Here is a 27,831-nt window from a genome sequence, read left to right as displayed (position 1 = left end):
CCTGATGTGCCTTTTCTCCCATGCTAATGAAGCATCTTATAAGAAAAAGAAGAAACTGAATGTATTAGATTTGCTGTGCAAGTTCTGTATTTCTTTGTAAACACAAAGGTCTATGCAATGCCAAGCTGAGCTGTTACAGCTTACAGCAGTTTGCATTTCATGAGTACTCGAAGGTGCTAAAAATGATTTCTAACAAAATGCAGCTAAATGAAGTACTTGTTAAGCAGGAAAAAAGACAAAAAAAAAGCTACAAAGACATGATGTGGCTGCCACTGGGGAAATGTCAGGCACCTGCTTCTTGTAGAATATAGAGCATTACTTAACTCATTTAAAATCCAGAAAATTTTCCTTAGGAAAAAAATTTGCAGTAAACCGTTCAGGGGCTGGTGGATTTCTTTGTTTCTTAAGGATGGTAAAGATTTGTGCAGAGACATCAGCAAAGAGCAGCTTTCTGAGCTGTTCCCTGCCAATTGCTGACAAAGGCAGTCCTAATGAATCATTCTGAATTGTGATCATGTGCTACCAGCCCACAGTGAGCTGCCAAAGAGGAAGTGCAGCTTGTTTTCTTTCATTTTCTTGATTCCTATGCTGTAGGAAGATGAAAGGAGAAGGAGGAGGAGGCAACAGCGGCAGCCAAACTTAAATAATTCTGACGATTCCCGATATCAAATGGAGGCCCCTGAGTGGGACCCACTGAAAAATGACACCCTTCCGCCGACCCTGACGCCAGCTGTCCCTCCGTATGTGAAGCTGGGCCTGACCATTGTATATACTGTTTTTTATTCACTGCTTTTTGTGTTCATCTACGTCCAGCTCTGGCTGGTCCTTCACTACAGGCATAAGAGGTTCAGTTACCAAACTGTCTTTCTGTTTCTGTGCCTGTTTTGGGCCTCTCTTAGGACAGTGCTCTTTTCATTTTACTTCAAAGACTTTGTCACAGCAAATTCTCTCAGCCCCTTCATCTTCTGGCTTCTCTATTGCTTCCCAGTCTGCCTCCAGTTTTTCACCCTGACCCTGATGAATCTTTACTTCACACAGGTAAGCAACAGATATTTAGTTGATTAAATCTTACTGAATGGTAAAGCCTTATTATGTAAGCATCATGAGAAAAATGTAATTTACAAATGTACCTTGGCAATGCAAAAAGCAAATTTCAATTGGCTAGTTGGGTATTTTAACTTTTGGTCTATATGCAAGTGATCAGTGTTACAATGAAACCGGAGCCTGAAGTGATCACTGCGAGAATATCAATTAATATGTCTAACTGTCTATAAAACGTGTGTCACTTAATTCAAAGGTTGGAGAAAAAATGTATAGGAGAGCTTGGAATTTGGACACCCAAAATGTCATTCTATTATTATACCTTATTATTGTTATTAGACTTTAAAAACCTCCTGGCTTACCAGCCTGGATCTCTGTGTGCAGTCAGAATTGTAACGTCTGATTTTGCCAGCAACAGCTCCCTGGTCCCAGTTTTTCATAAGCTGGCTAACGTGTTTCTGAGTGAGATTTCTATTAAGTGTATAACAATTGAAACTGTTGATAGAGTCCTACTGTGGGCCCAAATTCCTGTAATGATCTGTATTACAAACAGCTTTGACTCTGGACCCCAATAAGTCTGAGTGCTGCGCAGAGATATACCCTCTATTTCAAGGACTCTCTGATGTAAAGGTAAATTAGCTGTATAGTGGCATAAAGGAAATAGTATCTCCATTTCAGGAAGAGGTCTTGAGAGTGTATCTGTGCCACGGACAGCTAAGAAGCCAGATGAGTTAAGCTGCACAGTGCTCCAGGTTGCTGAAGCTAGAATTTCTTGGAAATATTTATAGTGACCATGGGTATCTTGCACTCGGCTGAAGGATGGGATATTGGCATGCTGAAACAAAGAAAGGCTGCTGGGCTTGCCTAAGATCTCACATGAAGCTTGCAGGAGGGCAGAGACTGGATTCTTTATCTCCTCAATCCCACTGTAGTGCCTGGAGCAGGATGCCAAGCCTGCACTCATGTGGCCCTGATCAAAGTCCACTTTCCCAGTGCAGGAGCAGTTGGTCAGGAGAGCATCAGCCAGCCCTGGAGCACACCAGGCAGTGCTCAGGATGCTTTGGGTGTTGTTGTGTGCCCCACTTGGAACCAGCTCGGTGCCTGGGGCTGGTGCTTCTGTAGTCCCCACAGTGTTTAACAGTGCTCTGTAGTGATGACAGGCCTTATCAATTCTGAACAGCCTGGCTGGAGACATCAGGCTGCATGCAAGGGCTGCTATCCCAGAGCTGGAAAAGCAGCAATGGTAAGCATGACAGCTTTAAGAAGATCATTTGAGTTGTAGAGGGTATTAAATACTTAGAACCACATACCCAGTTTTGTGCTTAGGTTTGCTTTTATGGATTCAATGTCTGAAACGCCTGCTAACTCACCCTGCTCCGCTCCCCGGTACTTGAGATATATTAAGGGATTACAGGAACCTTTCATCTGCATACTACTCAAATCCAGCTCAGGCATGTGGTGACCCATGCTTTATCCCATAGCTATTGTGAGAGTCATTTGATAACTGTGCAGTTTTCCAGGGCCAAATGCCCATCAGTACACAGTCCATCCCGTCACAATTTTGGGACTAAGTCATAGCCTTAGGTCAGACTCTTCCCTCAGACACACATGGAGGGCTGCTGTGGAAGTCTGGAGGCAGAATGCAGCATCCTGGCTCTTGGCCAAGAGAAGCCCAGACTCAGGGGGCACAGCAGTCTGTGCAGTAGAGTGTCAGCACTCAGGAGGCTTAGTGCTGCAGGTAACATTCCTTTTGTCTAAGGAAGATCTGAAAAGACAGCACACAGAATGCACACATCTGTCCTTTTAACTTATTTTTAGCATTGTTGTCTGATAGTGTTCAGGAAGTACAAGTCAGTGGTTGGAAACAGAGAAAGTGCTAAGGCTGTTGGTTCTGCCTTTGAGACAGAATTCCTGCTTTGTCATCCTGAGTCCTCATGATCTTCCCCTGAGCCCCTCTGAAAGAGAGTGGAATAGTTACCTGTCTTGAAGAGCTGCTGTGAGACTTTTGAAACAGTATTTGCAAGGGACTTTCAGAGGCTTGTGATATGTGTCATAATCTTTAAATATCTTGGGTTGCTGTAGACAGACATAAGATTAGTATTGTTGTTTGCTCTGGAGCTAGTTGCTGTCAGTGAAACTTAATCTCAAATATCTCCCCAGCCAAAATGAAAGTTAAAGAAATACCAGCATAGCCATTGTACAAATATATGACAGAATAAGTGCATATGTTTTTAATTCACTGTTATTAATTCTTTACTTCTAACCATTAAAAGGTGGTTAGGCTTGAAATTCAGCATCTTGTATTCAACGTGCATCTAGCTTTCCACAGGAGGCAAGCAAGAACTAGTGTGAAAGGGGTGGAGAGATAAAATTTTGTTTCCAGTAATGGCTTAAAACTTCACAGACCTGTTTAGAAACAACTTTTACCCTTTTATTTTCTAGAAGGCAGGCAAGAAGGGTCTGCAGCTGTGTCTCATTGCACCAAACCCCTGCTATTTCACTGGTGCTTAGCTAGAGGGGAAGAAGTGATTTGCATATAGCATAGGGACAGAGCACTGGAAGAGACCCTATGGGTCTCTGGAATTCATAGGTTTTTATTATCTGCTGTACAGCACCCACCATTTCTAAATGTGTCACTGCTAGGAAAATTTTTAAATGTAGATGTGAGAAGAAAAAAGTGATTTAAAAAATATTGCAAATCCTCCTGGCCAAACAAAAAACTCATTTGGCAAGTGCCTGGGGGCATTTTTCGGAATAAGAAGCACCTTTGAACTTGATGGAAAGTTAGCCACAACTGTTCTCTTTTTTAATAGGTATCCCAAAGCAATAGGGAATTTCAGCTGTGTTTTATGTGTAGCAAGACAAATAGGCCCTGATGATGTCAGCACAGCAGAGTTTTGTTCCCAGACTTGAGCATCAGCAGCTGCAGCAGCAGAAGCTCTAGTGTGTTGGGGCAAGTTGCTAAAGCAGGGGACCTATGAACGAAAGGGAAGTTATAATCAAAATAGTTTTGACTCAAAACAAGGGATATTTGGATTAAGAGCCAAGTTCAGGGTCTTTTGATACAGTTTTAATGCCCTACTTAGGGCAGAATAGAAAGGGTGCTGCACATAAGGTTTATAGAATATTAGTTCCTCTCAGAGATCCCATACTGGAGAAAATTAATGTGATCTCTAATGGAATAAGTAAGTGTATTAGAATTTATTAAGCCTGTGTCTGTATTCATTCCCTTCTAAAGAAAAATAATAGTGTGACCTACCCTCTCAGGAGAGTAGGCCCTCTGCCTACTTGGAAATCATGAAAATAAATCTCAAGTGAAGGTGAGATTAGTAGAACTTTTTTTTAAACAGTAGCACAACACCAGCAAGTAAATGCACTGTACCAAGCCGGAGCAGCTCCCTGATCCTGATCCACCACGTAGGGAGCCAAAATGCATTTCCACCTCCAGAGAACAAAAAATCACATGGAGATATTTGCCTCACACATGCAGCTTCCAAGGGTTTATTTTGCTGCTTAATAACATATTTTCCACTTTAAAGTGAAAGAATTGGAGGATCCCACAGTGAGGGATCCCAGGATAATGAAGACAGTGAGGATTCCAGGATTTGGGTACTCTTTTATTTATGTCCTGCTTACCCAAATCTTCCCTGTCCCTAGCAAGGGGACACTGAGATGAATCCTCAGGCTTTACAGTTAGTGCTGTGGGCAAAAGAGTAAAGAAGCTCTGGGAAATAAAACAAGTTGCCTTTTTCAGTGCATGTGAGGGGTGGGCAGAGAAGGACTTGCTTCACTTTGTCCTGTTTGCTCAGACTTTGCAGTTCCCTGGGGAACAGAATACAAATGAAGCAGGAGGGAGGCTAGGATGGAGGGTTACAGACTCAAAGAACAAGGTCAGGGCCAAAGACCGTGAGCTATAAATTTCACTGAAAATCCCAGGCCTCCCTTGTGGCCCGGCACAGAAAACAGTTGGGTGGGCTCTAGGTTTTGTCATCAGGTTGGGAACTTCTCCAGGATCGAGGGAAAGTAGTGCTGAGCTAAAGAGCTGTGAAACAGTATGGGTGGAGAAGGCTGATAGGCAGATTTTACCTCTCCTTCCTCCTCCCTAACCATCTTCCCTTTTCTTTGGCATCAGGATGAGAAGCTTACCCTGCCTCCCAGGTAGTGCTGATAAAATCAGGGACTTTCAAATGAAGAGAAGTTGCACAGAGTAAGACAGTTCAGAGGGGAGCTGGCCATGCTTGGCAGGGTGGGGTAAAAACAGCACAAGGCTTTCAGAAAGTTTATGTGTATTTCAGTGGAACCAGGGTACATGTTAGCTCTAGGAGGAGAATTAAGAAAATTTCTCATTCTCTAATTACTGAGGATAGCATTTCAAAAGTTCTCACCAGTGAGAGAACAGAGAAGGTTTTTTATTTAGGAGAATTTTTTTTAGCAGAAATTAATAAAACATATATTGTAAAGGTTATTATTAATTCGAAACAAGTTTTAGATGTATCTAGAGCTACACGGGAGTCTAACTACATATGGTAAAGCATCAGCAAACACGTTTGCTGTAAAATGTTGCCCTTAGTATTGTATCTACAGAAGACAGATTGCAGTTGCAGATTGGCTGGCTGTCAGCATCTGACATGAAGAATGAGGTCATTTGACTTAGAAAATAATTTGATAGGAAAGCTACACTTGAAAGTTTACTGTGGCTGTCAGCCCCAAAATCATCCCCATCCTTTTAGGACTATTTTTACCAATTCGTGGAAGACTGAGTATGGTAGTGAGTCATGTTGCCCATGTCTGTAGACCTTACAAACTGCATAGAATTTAGAGAGTAGAGGGAAAACTTTCCTATTTTGGGAAATCTGATCCAAATAAAAGAATGAACATGGAAGAAAGAGAGAAAGGGGAAGGTGGGCCTGGGACTGAAAGATACACAGCAGAAGAAAGGTAAATGTGCTGATGATGAGGTTGTGGCATATTTTCAGGTTTCAAAGGGAAGTTTGCATGGAGTGTGACAGAGGAAGAGAGGGACTGTGGTGAAAGGAACTGGGAAGAAAAAGTGCATGCTGTGTTTCTTACGGGGTTTTTGAAATGAGAAGTGGTAAATAAAGCTGAACTTCATTCCTGTGCAGAGGATCAGCTTGAGACATAGGCAAACATTCACCACGTATCTGGGGCTTTTTGGTAAGCTGATCTGTAGCTCCTGTAAAAGTGAATTGATCAGCTAGCACTGGAGTACAGCAGAGGGTTGTGCCAGTCATCACATCAGTGCAGCTAAATCAGAGCGTGGACATGAAAATTGTTCCATGGAGATTTTCTTTTTCTTTTGCTTTGGAAATATCTGACTTGGCTTTGACAGCTGTTTAATTGATACTTATAGAGCCAAAGTGGCTGCGGATTAGCTGGAACCCCCATCAGCTGAAACAGCCTGGCCCTGTGCCTGCTCTGCTGCCCAGCAGCTCTCCAGAGCTCTCTGCAGGCAAGCTGCTGATGGGTCCCATGCCATCCCCACTCCTGGGGCCTGGTAAAATGTCTCTAAGGTCAACTGTTTACATCAGCTCCTGCAATGGGAATTTTTGCTGGCTGTATGAAGAGGTTTTTGGAGTCCTTTTGAACTTCTGCAGTTTTATATGCCAGACATATACCTCAGGGGAGCGGAGGAGGGGGTGTGAGAATCTCATTTGAGGTTTCCAATCCTTTGGCAGAAACAGAGAGTCAAAACAGGATATTTCTCCTTCAAAGAACAAGCAGAAGGGGAAATACTTTTAAGACTAAAAGGTAACCCTTTAGACATAAGAAAATTAGCAAGGACCTTCACCACATTTTCCATGTTCATCTTGGGCCTCTCTGAAAGATCTTTTTAAAAGAGCCTGCTCTCTGTTTGCTGTTTAGTCTATTCTTAGGAATAGTCTGGTTTGCTCTGGTTTGCTGGAAGACTTGCTTAGATGACTCAGATATTGACTGGAAGCTTTCTCAACACTGCTGTGAGGAGGGGCCATTGAGCAACCAGTCTCTTGAGCTAAGTGTCTGCTAAAAGCAAAAAGCTGCACCCACACATGTAAGGTATATTGAGATCAGCTTCTGACATCCTTACTCCCGCTGAATAACCCTTTATTCCATGACAATCCCATTGCTTCCAGCAGGGCTACTCATGAACTAAGCCCCATCAGTGTTTAAGCAAAGGTGGCAGAATCTGGCTGCCTGTGCTCCTGCCTAGCAGTGAATTGGTAAGAATTCTCCATACCTTATACTGTAGCTTTCATTCTATAGAGCATCCTTTTTTTTTTTTTTTTTTTTTTTTTTGGTACAATATTTCTTTTCTTTCTTAATGGTCATTTTGCTCTGAAAATTTCAGAATGTGTATCACCTGGGACAGGTTCACCAAATGTAGAATCACAGTAACAGCTGTTTTGGTGATCTTGAATCTTGAGATGCTGTTGGATCTGCAGCAGGAGCATCACATTTGGTTTTACCTAAGTTATCCATGGAGATTTTGCTGGGTAGTGGTCTTGGGTTGGTTTATGTGACAGGAGTGTTTTGTGACTTAATGGGAATGAGTAGATTGTTTCTGGGGAACCACTGGAGATGGTATTCAGGAACTTGACATTTTCTAGGTTTTGTGAACCCAGAAAAACTCATTGCCCACTGGAAATTGCTTGTCTTTTGGAGTTCTTTGCAGAGGCTCTGAACTCTTCTGTTCAGTGCAACTCCTGAGAGGTGTCAAAATTAACAGTACAATATGTGTAAGTGCTACTCACAATAGGTGAGGACTGTGGAATGGCCCTAGAGACAAGGATTACTTGTTTAGTTTCATTGAGGTCAGAAATCTGTTCCCTCTCTCCCTTCCAGAATAAGCAGGGTAGGCAATAAATCTTGTGCAAAAAGCATCTGGGAAGTGTCTTGAACCTCATCCCTTCTCTAAAAGTGACAGCTACTCTTTATGCACAGCAGAAATGCAGAACATTTGCAAGCCCCTTGTACCTTTCCTTTCAAAAACAAGTAAATAAATCAGCCTAAAACTTCTTCCTGAACTCCTGTGAGATTTCATGATCCAGGAATTTGGAGAATGAATCACAAAACTCTTCAATAAGGGATACTACCAGGGATATATTTGAAAAAATTGGTTATCTATTTGAAAACAGTATCAATGATTGCAGAGTATTTTTAGAGAGTTTTTCCACCCAAGTTTTCAATTTTATTCTCAGTTTGCTTAAAAACTCAGTGTTCTCTGCTGCTTCAGCTAGTGGTAAGCAGGCTGATGCATCACAAAAATAATTTCCATGTCAAGGCAGCTGTTTATGGTGAATAGGAGTTAAATGACAAGTTGTTCCAGGAGCTCTGGAACAAGTAGAGCCTGATTTTCTCCAGATCTGTGTCTCATGATTGACTCTCAGTTGTTCCCATAACTGCAGAATTTCTTACAATATTTTGCTGTGCAGACTCTCTAATATCAGGTGACGTGTAGAATCACTGTGTAGGCTTCTCCTCACAGAGGACATATATTAGATACATTTATAGAGTTCCTTATTTCTTTTGAGTCATTGACTTTTAGAAGGGTGATAAAGGATCATGTCTTTGATACTTCAGGCATTTTCCCATCAGTTTTCTGAAGTATTTTAAGATTAGTAGAGGACAGATAAAGAGATTGAGAGGCAGACACATGTCTACAGACACATTGTGATCATGTAAGTCCCGTTTCCCTGGGAAAGCATAATAATCATAGCAAATATTATGCAAACTTTACTAAAGGGCATGCAAAACCAAGTTAAATGGATAAGATAGCACAATTTGAGGAGAAAATGATTAGGAAACAACCCAGAATAAGTCATATGTCATGGGGTTTTTATACTACTAGTAACCAGTGTGCTTTGGTGTTGGTTTAAATGAACATTTGTAAACTGAGTTTGTTTGGAAACCATGCTAGCTTATAAAAAAACAGTGATACCGTCACGTAATTTTTAAATAAATAAGATATAAAATATGGCAATGTATTTTTGTATAATTTCTGATGGTGGTTAAACACCTGTGACTGATGGCACCTAGATACATTACAGAAAACTTGTCAGTATTTTATCTTTTCTGTTACAGCAAACTAACTTCTGGGCCTGAGCTGTCTCTCTGTAAAAGCACATATTGTTGTATAGTGAAGAGACAGCAGAAGCAAAATAATACCTCAGAGTAAAACAATGATTTTGGCTCTCGATGACATTTTTTGGCAATGTATGATGAATGTAAATGTATATATCTAATTTCAGGCCAGGGTGCTATGATGGGCTCTTCATGGGAACATTGGGCCTGACGTGAGCTGGTCTATGTAAGAGACATGTACTGTTAGGTCATGTAAGAGCCTATAATAATTTCCCTCTATGATTATGCTGACATTGGTCCTCTTGTTAATACTGGTTTAAAGGACCTTACTCCTAAACCAGAGTATGTGAATATAATAGTGTAGAAATTTCTATACAAGTGCATCTGATCACCTGCTGAGGGGTTCTACTTTGTTAAGAGCTTGCCTGCCGTGGGTAAGCAATCCATGCAAATTTGTTATGTAATGAAACCTGTCATGACGTTTCTTGTGACCTGTGAGACAGAACTGCTGTAAATCACAGTGTCTTTCTTTGCTGACGTGTATTCTATACTTGATGCAATATTTTTTGTTTTGCAGGTGATTTTCAAAGCTAAGTCAAAATATTCCCCAGAGCTACTGAAATACAGGTAAGAACTATGCAAATATTCAATGTGGTAAAGAAGAGCAGCCCTGTTGTTTGAGAAACATCTTTTCTGATTTGTGGCACTCATGCCTCAGCTATTCATATTTGTATACCAATGTTTTAGGATGATGGTTCTGAAGCCACCTTCTTCCCATGATTTTTAGGAGGAGACTGTGTCCTTTCCCAACACAAGGTTGATTTTTAGACAGTCACATATTTCAAAGGCAAATATTTCAAACGCAAGCAGAAAACACCCACTCTGGGGATTTGTTTACTGGTACAAGTGTACTTGTATCACTAGGTAAATTCAGATCCAGTGCTGAAGAAGCAGAGTGATGTTTTGGGTTTTTTGACAGGAATGAGTGGGAGTGGGTATGTTTTAACCTGTGAAGTCAGAGTAATTAAAGTCTTAAAAGTTTTGGGAAGATGACAGACGAGTTGTGAAGGGAAAGAGCTAGGGAGAATGGATTCAATTTGATGATGCATTTGGGAGTTTATAGGTAATCTCCCCTGACTCCATAGAGTTGAGGTTATGGTAGATTTGCATTTAGGTGGAGAGATTCATTTGGCATCTTGTTGAGGAGAAGAAGCTGTCAGGATGTACTTGAAAGAACCCCAAAGGGCAGTAATGTCCAGAAAGCTCAGGAAGAGCTCAATAAATTAATGTTTGTTGTGGCAGCACTTAAAAGCCTCAGTTGGGCAATGCTGTTTAGAAGGAGGGCAGAGAGAGAGAGAGGTTGTCTCCATTCTAAAGAAAGAATTTACAACATGAATTCCGGATAGGAAAACAGAATAATTTTAAACTGAAACCTGACTTGTTACTTGCTGGCTGCTAGGAGAGCATAGTACTGTATCAACAGGGCAAATGTTATCACTGTCCTTGCCCTAGGAAATTTGTTAGACTTCTGGGTTTTCACACAGCTTGTGGAGCAATCATCTGGACCAAGTGCTTTGGGAACCTTGTTTGGTATAATGGCAGAACAGTGAGAGCAGGCTTGAGGTGGGCTGTGCTTGGGCTGGTGAGGGCATGGGAAATGTGGGGTGTGATGGCTGACTCAGGAATGGGGACTCCAGGCTGAACTGCAGCTTTGAACCCACCTTTTGCACTCCGGTTCCTGTGGGCAGAAAATCCCAGAGTCTGGGCTGGCAGACAAGCAGAGCACACCCCAGGCAGGTCCCCCCAGTGCGGGCGTGCCCGCCCCTGATGGGGCACGTGGGCAAGAGAAACAAAGAGCATCGCTTTGCACGGAGCTTGGGCTGCAGGTCGGGGTGGCGTAGGACTGTCTGTGGACTGGTTCCTGCATGGCTTTAGAGGTGAGAGGTAGAAGCTTTGAACCTCAGCTGTTACTGATGTTTGTGGCAAGGCTTTATTCCTGAAAACTGCTTAAAAATGTCTTTGTTGAAGCGTAGGGAACTTGTGATATTTAGTCAATGCCTATGAAGTCACAACCTGCACATAGCTCTTGGGGCATTTGTGTTGCTAAGTACTAATGTACTGTGGCTAGAATTACTCATGCACAGACTGCTCTCCTCACAACAGCTACATGTCTGCCCTGACTCTTCCCTACTGGATTTCTAATACAAATCACTCTTGGATCTGGCCTAGCATTTTCTTTCTTGTTCAGCTCTGTTGGTAAGGGTGTTCAGTTGTATTTTGTTTTCACATCTAGATCTCGGCATGAGTGTGGTTAGTCTGTCTAAAAGAGCTATATTAATAAAGCTGACCTCATTTCCTATCTTACACAGGGCAATTGAAGTGGTGTAATATGTGCACACCCACAGATGAAGTTCTGAATCTTAATTGTAACAAGCTAGTGGGAGAACACAGACTCACAGAGCGGTTTGTGTTTGAAAGGACCTTTAAAGATCATCTAGTCCAACCCACATCCCATGGGCAGGGAGGGACATCTTTCATTAGATCAGGTGGCTCAGATCCTGAAGGAGAGATGGATGATGGAAAGATGCAAGGTCTATGGATGGATCTGTAATCTGCACTTACTGAATCTGATTTTTCTTCATTACTGAATGTCCACTTTTTTATTTTTCCCCCCATTTTCTTTAATAAGTGTCAGACCTTATTACCTGGTATTGTCATTTTTGCAGTAGATAATGGCAACATAAATGGGGCAACTGAGAGGTAGGACTGAGGTCTATGCATTGACACAGTCTCAGAAATCAGAATCATTTCAGACACCAAAAAAAAAAAAAAAGGTTGATAAAATTCTATCAGGGATCCAGATTCTTAAGCAAACTACTCAGCACAGCCTTCACCATATTAGTAAAAGAGGTCAAGGGGAAGCCTGTGCAAGCTGAATTTCATATTTAAACCATCCTTCTGCCTGTGTCCCTGGGCTTGGGGATTTCTTACTGTCACCAGGTTTGGATGACGCTTGCTGTGCTATGTGTGCATGTCTTGTTACCCGCAAGTCTCAGACACTGCATGGTTTTAGAGGAAACCACATACAAAATGCAGTAGTTTCAAATAGATTTTGTTAAACAAGGCAAAGTTCACTGCATTTATCTGAGGTTTTATTTTCAGCTCAAAGAAAAACTTATGGGTGCATTCAGCGTGACACAAAAAGAACAGAACACCCTGGCATGTGTCTTCCCCAGCCAAACCAGATTACACGCAGCTCCTTTAAAGCCTAGTCCTAAAATGGGGATTAGGCACAATAGGCTTTTGAACTTTCACTTGCACTTTCACTGGGGCAATCTGGAAGCACCACTCCTGCCCAGCTTTTCTGCTTTCTATAAAACTCCATATGCTTCTTCATGCCTTGCAGGTGCCCTTGTAGTTGAGTTGTAAAGATACTTTCTGCCTTTTATCTGCTGACACCCTAAAACTTCCCCTAGAGAGACAGCCTGCTTGTCCATCAATGCTCATCCATAAGCTCAGCAACAATGCATCTTTTGTCAAATCAGGCAGCCATTTCCATGGCCACGTCATGTTAATAAGGGGGCTGGAAGATCATTATGTGAAGAGCTGCACAACTGACTGGCCACAACAGCTCACCCTGGCACATATGGGAGTGTGTGGGCACGAGAGCGTGACAGCGCTTTTCTTATTTTTTGCTAAAGTCTGCAAAGGAGGAGCCTGGCCCGGAAGCCTCAGCCCTGCTGCTTGCAAGCCAGCTTGATGCTGCATGCCAGCATGCAGGCTGTGCTGCAGCAGGAGGTCCTTCGGGCTGAGGTGGGCAAAAGGAGAGCATGCACTTACTGTCCCACATGTAAGAGTGTGCCTTTCCTCATAAGCCCCCACAAGGGGACCAGAGATGGGACTTCGGAAGGGGAAGGAAAGGAAGACATGTGACCACTATTTAAAGATTTTTGAGATACTAATAAAAGCTCTAAATGTACCACCACTACAGAGGAAACCATGTGAGAGAGGAGCTTCAGGACCGCAATGCTTCCAGCATTAGACTATGAGGTTTAAAGGAACTACCTCCGGCTGCTTATCCTAAAAACAGAGCCCTGCCCTGGAAAGTTAAGAATGAGCACAATCTTCCTGCTGAGAGGGAATTTCCGTGCCTGGCAAGGAAAAAACAGCATCCTTGCTCACTGCCAGATATAGCTGGAAAGAAGGGCATTGATTCACAAGCTTTTAGGCTTTCAGTTCTCCCTGTAACACACTAAAGTATCTCAAAGATATATCTCCTCCTTTCTTGCCCTCTGAAAAGAAGCCAGCTGTGCTTCAGCTTTGTAGCTGCATTGATGCTAACGCAAAAGAATATGAATGTGTGAAAGGAAAAGATCCCCACTGGGTAAAGTATTATTAAACAATGAGAACTGGATTCCTCGGGGACAGTCTGTGTGTTTGTTGTCAGCTAAATTCAAAGTTCCCAGCAGGCATGAAAAGCTGTGGCCAAAACCTCTTGTTCAGTGACTGCAGATTATGAATCTTATCAGTAAGTTCATGATCATTGCCTTGGTCAACAATGATGATGAACTAAGCAAATACCTGAAATGGAAACATGCTTTTTGGGGTTTTTTAAATGGAAAGCCCCAGAGTTCTGTGTAGGCATAAAGAGGAACTAGAAGGTGTTTTCCTTGATTATGTAGTATGCTTATATTGCAGGCATCAGTGATGGGTAGGTTGGAAAAAAACCAGATGGATAAAACCAGTCCAGTTCCTGGGCTTCTGTCTGTCACATTTTGGCTCCAGGTCTTCTGCTGTGGTTGTGTAAACAAACCTTTTTCCTGGCCTAGATGGCAAGATGCCAACCCAGAATCAATATGCATAGTTAAATTTCTTGATGTTTTTTTCAAGAGGTTGACCATGACCAAATTGTTTAGGAAAAGAGACAGAGATGGATGTTAGGGAACCAGTAACCTGGAGATTTTTCCTGCTGTTAGACACTTCCCTAATTTGATATGAAATCTGACGGCAAACATTAGCACTCAGTGTAGTAAAACCAGGGTCAAAACCAGTCCATTCCAGGCAATTCAGCCTTTGGAGAGGTTTCCTCTGGCAGTGAGTAGGCAGAGGGTTTTTGCTGTATATGAAGTGCATGGTCTAAGAAGGTACACGTGTATTTTAAACAGTGTTCAAGAACTGTGCTGTTGTATTTCTGCTGCAGTCTTCCATGTTTGCTGCTTGATATTAGTTTCTTTACTTACAGCTTGTCGTGCAACTGTAAAAACAGGTTTGAAATGAGCTACTTTAATCTCTCCAGCAATCTGGAGCACTTCGATTTTGGCTCAGGCAGCTGGTTACTCTGTCAGCTGTGGCAGCCCAGCACGGGCGGATTGCATTTCTCAGAGTTCAACTTCCATCTCATGACTGACACTTGCTGAACAATGTTGCTAAAACTGTTTTCTTCTCACTCTCCCAGGTTGCCCCTCTACCTGGCTTCTCTTTTCATAAGTCTCCTCTTCCTCTTGGTGAATTTAACATGTGCAGTATTGGTGAGGACACAGAACTCAGAGAGAAAAATCATTGTCTCTGTCCGGGTGGCAATTAATGACACATTGTTTGTGCTGTGCGCTGTTTCACTCTCCATCTGCCTGTATAAGATCTCCAAGATGTCTTTAGCCAACATTTACTTGGAGTCCAAGGTAAGGTACATTTTCAGTTCTTTTCAAGTACCTTCTGAGATACAAGGGCCGTGCAAGGCAAAACCACAAAGCCTGGGAGCTGGAGGCCTTAAACCTCACAGCCTGCACCTGGCTGGCAATCCTGTTCAATACATGAATTAAATACTAAATGGTAGCAAGGGAGCTTTTGGTTAAAACCAGTGATCTCAAATATGTATTTTTGAGGCAGATTTTGCAGAACTTTTTGGCTGGGGTTTCTCACAGCTCTTTTTCAAGCAGACACTGCTTTTTCTGGGTCCCTTGTCTGAAGATCGTTTCAGTACTGCTACATGGAAGTGGCCAACACTTCAAAATCCTTCAGCTTGTCAAATCATTGACTAAGTTAACTGTTTAAGGTAGCAGTATGCTGAAGATGAACCAGACAGAGAAATATGAATCTCCCTTTTAAAATTTGCATATTCTTATATATATTCCTACAGATAATGAGAATGTGTTTTAAAAGACTTAATACATTGTAACTTAGTCAGTTGGGGGAAAAGGGGTGAAAAGTTTTTCCTATTACTCTACAGGATGTTCTTTAAAGAAATATTGTTAGGTTTATAGCTTTGGACACATTCAGTGGTCAAGGAGCTGGGTGGCATCACATAAGCATGCAGTGTTTATTATAAAATCAGTGAAGATGTTTTGTATCTATAAATAATGAAACAAGGCTTTCAAAAGTTCTTGCATTTGCAGAAGACAGTTAAATCTTAAATTATGAGTTTAACCAATAACCCATTGCCATTACCACAACAAATCCTTTAAAAATCTGAGGTTCAGCTGCTATTTAGAAAACCTTATCATAAAATTCCATTTACTTAATCAGATGAAATAAGTACACTTCCTGTTTAATCAAATCTGGCCACACTGCACAACAGCTAAAAGTTCAGGGCTGAATAGAAGATTTAAAAACACAGCTTAGTTTTGTTTCTTTCAAAGCCTGTCATTTGCTGACCAAAGGGCACTGGCAATGGATTATTTTTATTAGTAGGAAAAGTTTTTCTTGTGATGTAAATCACAGGAGCATAAATCTCTGTAACAAAGCAGTATTAACCTAAGGGAGGCTTTGGTTCTGTTTCTGTTTGGTTTTGGTTTTGTTCTGTTTGCTCCTCCTGCAGGAAACTCAGTCTTCTTTACTTCAAGCTATTTCACAAAACCCCAAGAATCTCCAACATTACTGCAGACAGGGAAGGACAGAACACTCAGCTGATGAAAGTTTGGGTGTGGAAGTGAGAGTTAAAGAGCACTTTGCTCCTCCTTTCTGCTGACCTGAAATGGGAGTTTCTCTGAGGACTTCCAGTAGGGTTTGACTGCACATACTTTAGGGATTCAGATGACTGAAATTGGCAGTGAATAAAACATCCTGGTTTTATCTGCTACTCTTATGCCAAAAAACTAGCTAGAGAAGAAAAATCCATTCTCTGCAGTGATATGACAGAAATAGTGTTGGAGATAATGCATGCTCTGTAGTGCGTGTAGGTAGGCATCAGTACTGGCAGCCTTTTATTTGCATCTCCCATTTGCTGGCATACATCTTGTGACCACATGTGAAAACATTCATCTCTATGACCTGGCATGGGGAACCATCCTGGTACTCTGTGCCAGGGCTGTGACAGCACCAAGGAGGTACACAGCCCTGCCCTTAGGTGCTGACTTGGGCCAGTTCTGTGCTGGCTAAATGCATCATGTGGTGGGACACACAACTAGCTTGGGGCTCCCCTTCTTTCCTGCAGGGGCCTGTGACTGAGAAATGATTCCTCTGGATTTACTTTCACTGCTGCCCTCTCCCTTCACTGAGTCACTAAGTATATTAGACTGGAAGTAAACCAGGAGAGTTTTATCCCCTTTTTTGTATTTGGTGGAATGGAAGTCTGTTAAATCTCCACACATTTAACTATTAACTATTAAAGAATGACAGCTATGTAAGGAAATCTAGACAGGGAAATACCAACCCCGTTCTGCTCTCTGCTTCTGCTATCTGCAATCTGTAAATGTCACTGAGCTGGGATATGGTATGTGCCAGTCAGCAGCTTCTCTCTGCTCTCTCTCCCTTGGTTTCCATGACAGCATCACTGACTTGTTAGTATCGAAGGAGAACAGAGAAGTGCCTAGCAAACATTTCCTCTTTAAAGCCTTTCCTGCTTGCTGGTATTGCCACAGCTTTTGCCACTGCCTGCTATGGCTTCAGTTCCTGAGTATCTGTAGTCTCTTGGCTCACTCCTGACATGGCTGCAGGTTATGGCCTGGGGAATGGTGGTGTTTGCAGGCTGTTATAAGCTGGAATTCAGAGACTTTGACTGCACTGGGTATTTTTGGAGCCTGGCTGTTCACTGAACCAATGTTATTTTGCTGGGAAAACAGGCAAGGTCATTTTGCGCAGGCTTTTTTGAACACTCCCTGAGCTGCTCTTAACTTATGCTCACCGGGGAGTGCAGAGGAGCTTGGTCAACAAAGCTGCAGGGTCAATACCCAACAGCGTGGGTGAGCAGCACTGGAGCCCTGGTAGTCTCCTGAAGTCCAGGAACTCAGGACATGGTGGCTTGGTGACTTCCCCTGATACTCCGTTAGCCCTTCTGCTATGTCTGCTCTGCCTGCCACAGTGCTTTGAACCTCTGCCCCTCAGCTGCAAACCTGGAAGCAGAGTGTGTGAGCAGAGGGAATAGGATGCAGACTTTCCAGTCTCCTCCACCGGTTTAAAAGATCCTGTGACAGGGAGGAGCAAATTCTCTCTTGGCCTCCCTCTCTCACACAGATGAAAGGAATCCATCATCCTGGTGTGGGTCTCTGCCAGGAGAGGCAGAGAGCAGGGCTAGAGAAGCAAATGACTGCAAGGCAACTTCCTCTAAATGCACACAGCACTTTAACTCATCTTTCCTCCTTTGGCTGTCAAAGCATTACTTCAGAGCCAACTACAAAGAATTTACTTTGAGCTTCTTTCAAAGCCAGTCCCATTTTTGTACATCTGCCTTCCTCTGTGATCAGACTCACACAGATCCCTGTAGCCGTGGCTCCTGGATCCTTCCGTCCTTCCTGCTGCGACTCCTGTGCTGGTGTCTCAGCCCCTGACAGTGACCCTCCCCACTTGACACAGTGGTCAGGCACTTACTCCTCTCACTGGATCAGGCTCTTTCCCTGGCTCTGTCCAGTTTTCTCTCTAGGGCTCAGGAACTGTTGCAATTTCACACTTGTAGTCCCATTCCTGCCCTTGTGCCCAAGCTGCCACTCAGACTGCCCTGCCATGGTCACTCTGCCCATAGGCTGTGCTTCCACTTTGTCTGCTCTGTGTTGACATTAGCTAAGGCAGGATGTTCTGTTCCTGCCTGTGCTGTGTGTAACTGCTGACTGCTATGACCTGCTCTGTACTTATGAAATTGGTGCAGAGCAAGCAGTTGTAAAAAGATGCAAGGTTGCATCATGCTAGCCAGCACCTGACACAGGATGCTCTGTAGCTAATGCAGTGCTGAAGGCTGCATCCTGTCATGCCACCTCATACTGAGTGTGGGTCTTATGTGTTTTCATTGCTCTGAAAATAGCACTTGTTCAATAAAATGCAAAAATTAGTCACAGCCCATCTTGGTAAGGGCTGGAACTGCTAATGTTGCCTGGAAACCACTGTACTGATAAAATGCAGGATTATACAGAGAATCAGATATATTGGCCAAAGAAGGAAAGACAAAAAAGTCAATCACATGAGACAGAGTAGCATGACAGCTCTCGAAGTCCATGCAAAGAAATGTTGTTCTCAACTTCCCTTATGAATAACAACCTGTGCTTAAATCTCTTCCAGGGCTCATCTGTCTGTCAGGTGACAAGTATAGGAGTGACTGTTATACTGCTTTATACCTCACGAGCCTGCTACAACTTGTTCATCTTATCGTTTTCTCAAACCAAGAAAGTCAACTCTTTTGATTATGATTGGTACAACGTGTCAGATCAGGCAAGTATGAAAATACTGGTTAATGAGAAAACCTCATTCTCTACCTGATGATTGACTTCCTAAATGCTATCACAAGAGGAATAAATATATTCAAACCTTATTATTTTTTTTTTATTCAATACACTAAGATTGTTTTGCTCCAGGAATACAAATTTGTGATAGTTTTGGTGTGAGGATACAGATGCCAGTTCTGTGCTAAAAGAAAGAAGTAACCACTAGACAAATAATTTTTTAAAAATTGATCTTTTTTTAACCTCGATTTTATTGTCAAAAGAAAGAGCACCTTTTATTAAAACAGACAGGTGTTTTGTCCATTATAAAGAATGTATTGTACTTAGACAAGCAGAAAACCAGTACTTGATTCCACTGAAATGCTCAGCTCTAAGACATCATAACATCTTCCACTGCCATCTAGAGCTGTGAGGTTATTTACTTTGATTCTGGCATTAGCATGATAATCTCTGTAGTTTGAGGATAAGGCTACAACTCTTCCCAACCTGTAAGTGCAAGTGACAATTTACATTGAAAAATAACAGTAATAAAACACTAAAGGAAATAGCAGGGGATTCTTTGTTGAATTTTATTGGATTTCAGCACTCAGTTCCTTTCTCTCCTTTGAAAAATGTGGTTAGGTCCCAGTATTTTTCCAGCTCTTTCAAGGCTAGGCAAAATGGCAGGCCTGGGTCTGGATCACGAGTATCTTTTGTTCGGCCTTAAAATCCCATGTCTCCCCTGCAATCAGCAAGCACCTGCAGACCCGAAGCAGTGTTCCCAGCCATGCAAGGACCTTGCATTGCCAGGGTGGCCAAGCAAACCTGCAGCTGTTAACAAATTTCCTTTGAGCAGTAAGTAAAACTGTAATTAAGAAGTAGGTATAGAGTAGGATAGGATTGTCCAGAGGACCTTGTTATGAGTTAGTTGAGTAGGGTCTGTCAAGGGACCTCTTATCAACCCTACTGCAGTGCACAGAAGAGGAGTGCAGATGTCGCCAGTGGAATTAGAACACAGGTTTAGGCAGAAGGGCATTAGGCTCTGACTTGCCTCCTGAATCAAACATTTTCCCTCTCGTTGAGCCCCGAAGAGCTGCTGGTGCTTCTGCTGACCCCTTGCAGGGGACAATTCTTGTTCTGACTCCTACAGCCTGGACTAACAGGGGCCGGTATGGCCAGACTGCTTGCTCCTGTTTGCCCTCTGGAGGCAGAGGTTGTTCACTGGGAGCTCACTGGAATGCTTTTTAGACTTTGGGTTACTACTACATTTTTTTGTACATCTATTCTGGCTTGTGACATTAGGGTTGCACGGGTTTTGGGGTAAGTTATTTGAACTATATGTAAAGGGCCTAGAACTAAGGAGTGGGTACTCAATTTGGTACCAGAATCAAAAATCACTTTTTAAGTTACAGCCCACTAAATGTACTCATGTATTGCCTCAGGTCACTGGTCAGAAACACCCTTTTCTCTTCTGTACAAAACACAGGAAAGGACAGGATTTGCCCTCTGTAGCTATGGGAAATGGTGGAAATCTAGAGAGAAGATCACAGCTAATGCTGCAGTGACAGTGGGATTATTCAACCTTAGATTGTGCACCAATTTGAACAGATCTGTAAAAAAAGCAATGACCTTGACCATTGATTGTTCCTTTACAATTAGTCCCAGCAGGAAAAGGATTGAAAACTAGTTTCTCATTGTCTGAATTTGATCATTTCATCAAGTAATTGCTTGCCAGGCTTTTAAGTTGGGAAGACCGTTGCATTAAACTGATATTGCTGAAGGAAAGATAGCAGAGGAGGAAAGGGAAGTCATGTACCCAAGACAGCATATTGATTTTTTAGTAGGCCTTTAATCATTAGCCACGTTTATCTGGCTCTACTGAATGGAATTTCTGGCATTGTCTCCTGCACCTTTAAATGAACTGCCATCTTTATTTTTAAACACTTTTCTCTTTTACTTTTCAACAGGCAGATCTGAAATGTCAGCTGGGAGATGCAGGTTACATAGTGTTTGGAGTGATCCTTTTCATCTGGGAGCTCTTGCCTACTTCCTTGGTTGTGTATTTCTTCCGTGTCCGAAACCCTACAAAAGATCTAGTAAGTGGAATTTGTTAGTGTAACATCCAGGCAGGTCTGAAGGGCTCAGCTGCTGAGGGATCTTTTGCTTCTTTATATTCTGACTTCTCTTTTTCCATGTGTCCTTGGCAGAATAAAAGCAACCGAAACTTCCCACTTCTTTATGCTAACTCCTCATGAAAGAAACTCATCAGGTTTATTCAGAAGGAAGGCCAGGTGTTTCTCAGGCAGTTTACCTTAAAAATCAGGAACTTTCCTAAATGTAGGGACTACTTCCCTTTGAGATAATATAGCACTTTATTGGAGTCAGAGGAAAACGTATTTGTTATCCAAACTTGGTACCTTTCATCACAGAGCAGTGAAAATGGTGGTGTGCTAAATGTTCCATGGCATTATGAAATAATAGATTGAATTCTTTCAGCCCTGTACCCACTGAATTTTTCCAGGTCAAAGACCAGTGGCCATAATAACCACTTGCTGACTTGTTTGCTATTTCAGAAGACCAGAGATTAAGGTGTGAGTTGTAAGAATAATTCCCTGTAAGGGTCCTTAATAACTAGATAGTTAATAGATGGACAAGCATCTTTTTATAGCTGTAGGCAATATCTCCAGGTTAGCTGGTTGACAGGCACACAGAGAATACCAGCTCTCACTAGGATTACTGAGGTAATGTCTCTGTTTCTGTAGGCCAAATGAAACCAAAGCTAATATTCCTCAAAAGGGATGTGAATGGTAAATGCACAAGTAAGAGAAGCAAATGATAGAATAACTTTCTAGACAAGGTGATGGGTTTTATCCTCATATGCACATTTCAGAGACAATGATAAAGCCTAGATGAACAAGGAAGTAATACCTGATGTTGCACCCCATGGATCCCAGTGTCTGTGATCAAAAATATCTCAACCTCACTCCTGCCTAGGAGTTAACATGGACAACTGCAAAGAGAAGAAATGTTTTTAAATACAGGCCAGAGGTCCTGCTCTTCTAAAAAGTGACCACAGAAAGATCTCATTCCATTTAAAGTGAGTTTAGAAAGCTAGATCTGGTGGCCAAGTTTGGATAGTGTGTGAGATTCACAGAGAATGAAAATAAGGGAAGTAGTCTTTCAAAAAGCTGATCCCATGACGACTTGGAATCCTAATCAAACAAGAGCTCAAATGGAGTCAGACAGGCAGTATTCTCTCACAAGAGCAGTGCAGTAAAACAATGTTTTTGCATTGTGATTTGCAGAAAGCCTTAAATATCCATAATGACACAGTTCCGAAGAGGCAATCAGTGATATCACTTCTTTTATGGATACCTTTTTAGGGTAAACATTTTTTGTCACATGGGTTAGGTCATATATAGATTTCTTTTCTAATATAGGACAAATATTAAGAGGAAGACCGGAAATAAGTAGAACCGAACAAAAAATGAAGAGACTGTAGCAAGAGAACACTGAACTTCAGTGTGAGGTTGCCACAAGAGGGAGACCAAGGGCCGCATGATTTTAGGCGAATGCATTCTGTAGGCTGCTACTTGGCCAGAAAGCATGGGGTTAGAATTAAAGCAAACCCTCCTTTAGGTAAAAAAAATCTTAACAACAAGTCTGGTAAAGTAAAAGTCAAAAATATTCTTTATTTATTATTTTTAATAAACAATCCTGAGAAATAATGCTTTGGTTACTTGCTTCATTTGGGACTTCAGAAACAAAAAGTTTGAGTAGAGGGAGCCCTGCATTCAGCATTGCTCAAATATGAATCTCCTTTCCACAGATGAGCTGGAACGAGCTGTCAGTTGGCTCTGGTGCTGACAGAGGGGTACTGCAGCATATGGCCCTTTGCCTTGCCATGCCTTTAACCAGAATGTTGGAAATGAGGGCATGACAGAGATGCACTTAATCTTCATTTCATCTTTGTCAAAGTCATTTAACATATAATATAAAGGTGGAGATTAAACTGCTCTCCTACTTAAGGCCAGAGAGAAGATGTCATTCTGGCTTATCCACAGGCACACAGAACCCCTGTTCCCTGGGGATGGGAGCAGTGGATCAGTGCATGAGGCTCAGCAGTGTCTTAGATGTCTCTCTGCACTGTTTCTGGAATCAAACTGACTTCTTGAATCTTGTATGTTTTCTTGTATGATTCACAGGGAAATAAAGTGAAAACACTCTCTAAATGAAAGATTTACATGTACACCCCTTTCCCTGTTTTATCAAAGGACTTGACCTCAGAATTTGACCCTCACAGCACTACAGGGTAGATACTGAAATTGCTCAGTGAGGGCCTAAGGGACTTTTCAGATGTGGTTTCACTAAGCAGGGTGCCAAGCTTCAACATGATCAGTTCCTGTGGGAAGGGAGGTAAGGCACCAGGAGGGAGCATTACCAATGTGGGACATAAAAATCGAATCTCTTCAGGCATTTCATGTTCCTTTCAGCTCCTTGGCTGCTTCCTAGTGCTCACTTCAAGTCAGCTGGCTAAAAGCATGAAGCCTCCTGGATGGACAGGAATTCAGCAGAATGGTTGAATGCAGACTGGGAAGGTGGTTTCAGGAATGGGTCATGTCTTAGCTAAGAAATAAGGATAAGGAAAAGCTGTTGAGATCAGTAGACTATCACTGTGCTGGTAGAGATGAACAGTAAATGTAAAATTATTTCAGTTGTCTTCAGCAAATGCAAAATTGTATGTTTTATTTTGGAAACCATGAGGTAAGTTGGCAGCAACTCCTAGAAGTCAGGCACCAAGCAGTTGATAAACAGCTTTTGATATCTGTTGCAAATACTGACTGAGGTTTCCCTTCCCCCAGGCCAATGCAGGAATGGTCCCAAGCCATGGCTTCAGTCCCAGATCTTACTTCTTTGACAACCCCCGCAGATACGACAGTGATGATGATCTAGCCTGGAATATTGCACCACAGGGGGCACAGGGCAGGTGAGATACAAGAGTGAACCACTTGCTTCCCAAACAGAAACTGGAGGAGGAACTCTGACACACCACAAAAGATGGATGTGAATTGTCTAGCTGCAATTGCTGCATAAATCCCAGCAGGATGAGGGGAAGTGGAAGTGGAAAGGCAGCACTGAGTGACTGTGGGGATCTGAGGGCCCCACAGAGACTACAAAGACACAAAATTGAAAATGGGTACATAATTTAAGAACTGTAACAACGTGTTGCTCTTTGAAAAACTCGGGTCAGAACTTTGGTTGCATGTATCACCCTCTGCTTCTTCCAAGAGTGGCTTCAGAAGTGCCACTTCTACTCATTCAAGTGTGTGAGCAAGGCTGCCTAGAGCAAGAGCAGTCTTGCTGTTCAGGGAGAGAAGGGAAAAGCTGGACAGCACAGGCAGCAGGTGTTGATGGTTGTAGCGAGAAGCCTCTCAACTTAGGTTGCCCTGTAACATGGCTAAATGTCTTGAAGGTGAAATGAAAAGGAGCATCTGCTTTCCCAGCTGTTGAAAGCTCAGGAAAATCCACTGAACTGCTGAAACACAACCCAGAACTGGCACAAAAATACTGTTTTCTCTGCACAGCTGTGAGGTTTAGGTAAGGATTCCTGTGCAGGAAGGAGCAGCTCACACAAAAAACAATAGCACCCAATTCAGAGCAGGAAAGGCACTGACAGGACTCTATCCTGCCCTGAAAGGAGTCTCAGTCGTGTTATTCCTTTGTTGCTCCTGCAGCTACACTATGGCGCGAATAGATTTGTGTAACCACTCATCTTAAAATGCTGGCTAAATCGCCAGCCGTAGTTAACATACCCAGATCTAGTTCTTGTCATACTCAGGTGAGACTGCATACTTACTGTCTACTGAGCCGTGGTCTGGGCTCACAAAGTTGCACACTCACTCTTTACGGTTATCAGTCATCCTATTCCTACATTAATTAATTTTTCACATAGTAACTAAGCCCACGGAGGATGCTGGAGGTGGTTTGTGCCAGCCTGGTATCCATCCTAGAGCCAGAGGCACCCTCCCTGCCACACTGAGCCATCAGGGAACCAGCCACACTAGTAACACACACAGAGCTCCCAGTGGAAACTAAACCAGCCACATGCATGTGTCACACTGCTCATGGGAGAAAAGACAGCATGCCAGAGCTGCAAACCACGTCCTGGCCTCTGGGACACAGACATAGGAAGATTTCTGACAGGCCCTTGCAGTGCCAGGACTTGGCAGGGATGAGCAGCACTACTTCTGGGATTTTCAAACACCTTCTGGAACAGCAAATCAGAAAGGGGAGGGTCTTTAGCGAACCAAGAGAATCAGGAAAGAGATAATGAACACTTGGGCCAAAATAATTGACAGATCAGAAAAATAAATAGCTGCCTGAGCACCTGTTTGGGGTTATTTTATTTTTGCACTTCAGCATGAGAACTACCTCTGCATGATTGCCTTTTCCCCATGTTCTCTAACCAGGCATCTACAGAACCAATCTGCCAGTCACTAATTCTTCTATTTTCTTTTTAAGTTTCTCTCCAGACTACTACGACTGGAGCCATCAGAACAACAGCTTCATGGCTTACATAGGATCCCTCCAACAAGAGCCAGCACCGGACACAGACCGGCCAAGCCCTATTTAACTTCAATCAACTCTACAGCATTCTAGGACATTCCAATATTAAAACCAATGTTCTGAAAAACAAAGCTTAGCAACTTTTCTTCACCTTTTGGTTTTTAGAAATTTTCCTATGCACACATAAATGAAGAACCTTGCCATGAGCTTTTCATAGTTCAAGGAGAAGTATAAGCTAATGATTTAAACTTTGAAGACTGTTCCAATTAATACCTTGTTCTAAGTCATGGTATTTTGGCTTTGAATAGAGTTGTTAGAAGGTATAATTTAATCATTTTTATGCTCATTTTAAAAGAGCAAATTTCATGAAGTGAAATGGCATAATTATTTTCTAAGTATTTTTATTTTTACACTGTGTATAAAGTTAGAAATACATTATTATGATCAATATACTGTAAACACATGAATAGATTTTTCAAATGCATGACAGTTGCAATTTTTACATGCACATAAAAGCCTGTAAGGAAAAAAATATCAACCCAATTAAATACTGTCTTTTCAAGTTATTGCTATGTTCTCAGAGCACAATTTACTCTTTGGATATCACTGCTTACTCAGTAATAGTTGGAGGCTAGAAGCTATCTGTACCCTGTATTCTTCTAAGAAAGTAAGAAAATTGTGTCTTCTCAGCTTTAGGGACACTCTCAGAAGAGTGGAGATGGGCATCTCCTCCAACTGGAGCATTGTGAACTGCAAAACAAGCTGAAAATTTGTATGCTTGAAAAATTAAAGTTCTGCAATCATGTCCACCAATCAGATCCATATATATTATATAGAATAAGTCAAATACCTCACCAGGGACAGGGATACAGACAACAGTACAGACTTGTTTATTTATTTATTGAGAACCTGGGAATTGCAGTGTGGGAATAGAACAAGAGCCAGGAGTGCAAAAAGCAGAAAAACCTCAAGTGTGCCTTTCTGCATTACAAGAAAGCCAGCAAAGCCACGCTTCAGCCTTGTATCTTCAGGGATAAATGTAGTGAGTTGTGGGGGAAAATAGTGGATAAATACCATTCCAGGATGTGACATTGGAGAGGGCAAGCCTAAAAGTAATTATTACTAATTAAGGCAAACAGGAACCCTGACTCTACTTCAGGTCTTTTTATTATGCCCAGTGCTCAACAGTGAAGAACTCTGCATCTTTCTCCTTACCTATGTGAAACAAATACTGTAACTCAATCCACATTTCCCTAGGAGAAAAACATACTACTTTCAGTAATCTTTACTTCTATAAATGTATTCTGTTTTGTGCTGTATTACAGCATCCCTGGGTGGTGGACAGGCTTCATGTTTTCCTCAGGCTCGACTTCAGGAAGTACAAGTAGTCAAGAATTCTTATGTATATTTCACAGAGAATATACAGGGTAAGAAAAGAAGGGATGGGGAGTAGATGTGATCAGATCTGCTTGAAAGCCAAAGGCAGAGCCATGCCATACTCCCACACCGAGTCTTTCACAGGGTCTTTGGGTTTTGGGGTCTTTGTGAGCATGAGCCTTGCCTCCAGCAGAAGTAAACTATTTGCCCTCCCAAAGCTTACATTGCCTTCTTCACATACATTCACTGAAGAAAAAAAGCCAATTAAACTGTCAGTCAGATTAAAAGAAGGGCCACAGGGTTGGGAGAAGAACTGAAATTTTATCAAACCCTTTGGAGTTCTACAATCATGTTTGTACAAAACTGCCTGAAGACCCAGTGCAAGAGAATTTCATTTTGTTCACAGTAGTTACAGCTGCACAGCAAAAACTTAAGAGAATTCCACACTTAGAACAAACTTCATCCCTGTGCCACAGTATGCATGTAAAAAAGTAGAATGGCAAATGACTGTAACCAACCATAGTAATGAGTTAAATACTCTAAAACACAGGAGATTTAAACAATGTGAGAGGTAAGATCCTAAATTTAATTTATCATCACCTCTGTAACAGGCACTTACCCATCTAAGCTGAGGATGAAATATATGTATCAAATTTTCAGTAAGATAATTTGTTAAAAATGCATACATGGAAGGAAAGAGAGACTCTTTCAGGGAAATAATTTCTATGTGAAGAGCCCCACTGGGTGAACAAACAAAAAAATATTTACAGAATTGATTTTATAAGCTATTCTTAGAAAGGGACAGAACAGAATTTCTAAATAAGCCTTTTTATCTCTTAAAACAATTGGACCCAAGCAGAGGCTAAATTCGGCCATATTCATACAGAAACCTACTGTAATTCTACAATGGATTCCTGATGTGCAGACACACTACAGTGCACTGCAAACAGCAAGAAATACACAGGTTACCTTCAGCTTTTGAATGAAATTTAAGTGAGAGTGAAAATCTGCTCATTATTTTAATCTTGCATGACTATCACAAAAGTAATTTATATAATAACTACCAAGTGTCATTGAAAGGTAAATGAAAAGTAAAAAATGTATTTTCAAATGAAACCCCAAAAATCACATCCACAAAAAGAAG

At 42.0% G+C, this 27,831-nt stretch overlaps 1 protein-coding gene across 1 annotated transcript; it reads left to right on the top strand.

Moving 5' to 3' along the window:
- The first annotated feature begins 534 nt into the window (after positions 1 to 534).
- Positions 535 to 25,876, top strand: GPR137B (G protein-coupled receptor 137B). Its single transcript, XM_032102258.1, has 7 exons — positions 535 to 1,038; positions 9,698 to 9,747; positions 14,576 to 14,798; positions 18,604 to 18,753; positions 20,711 to 20,839; positions 23,606 to 23,730; positions 25,266 to 25,876. Exons 1-7 carry the CDS (start codon positions 670 to 672, stop codon positions 25,375 to 25,377), a joined length of 1,158 nt encoding a protein of 385 aa, XP_031958149.1. The 5' UTR covers positions 535 to 669; the 3' UTR covers positions 25,378 to 25,876.
- Positions 25,877 to 27,831: the final 1,955 nt, after the last annotated feature.

This window comes from Corvus moneduloides, chromosome 3, assembly GCF_009650955.1.
Source record: "Corvus moneduloides isolate bCorMon1 chromosome 3, bCorMon1.pri, whole genome shotgun sequence".
Taxonomy (NCBI): domain Eukaryota; kingdom Metazoa; phylum Chordata; class Aves; order Passeriformes; family Corvidae; genus Corvus; species Corvus moneduloides.
Note: the sequence above shows the minus strand (reverse complement) of the source record. Positions and strands in the feature narration are given on the sequence as shown.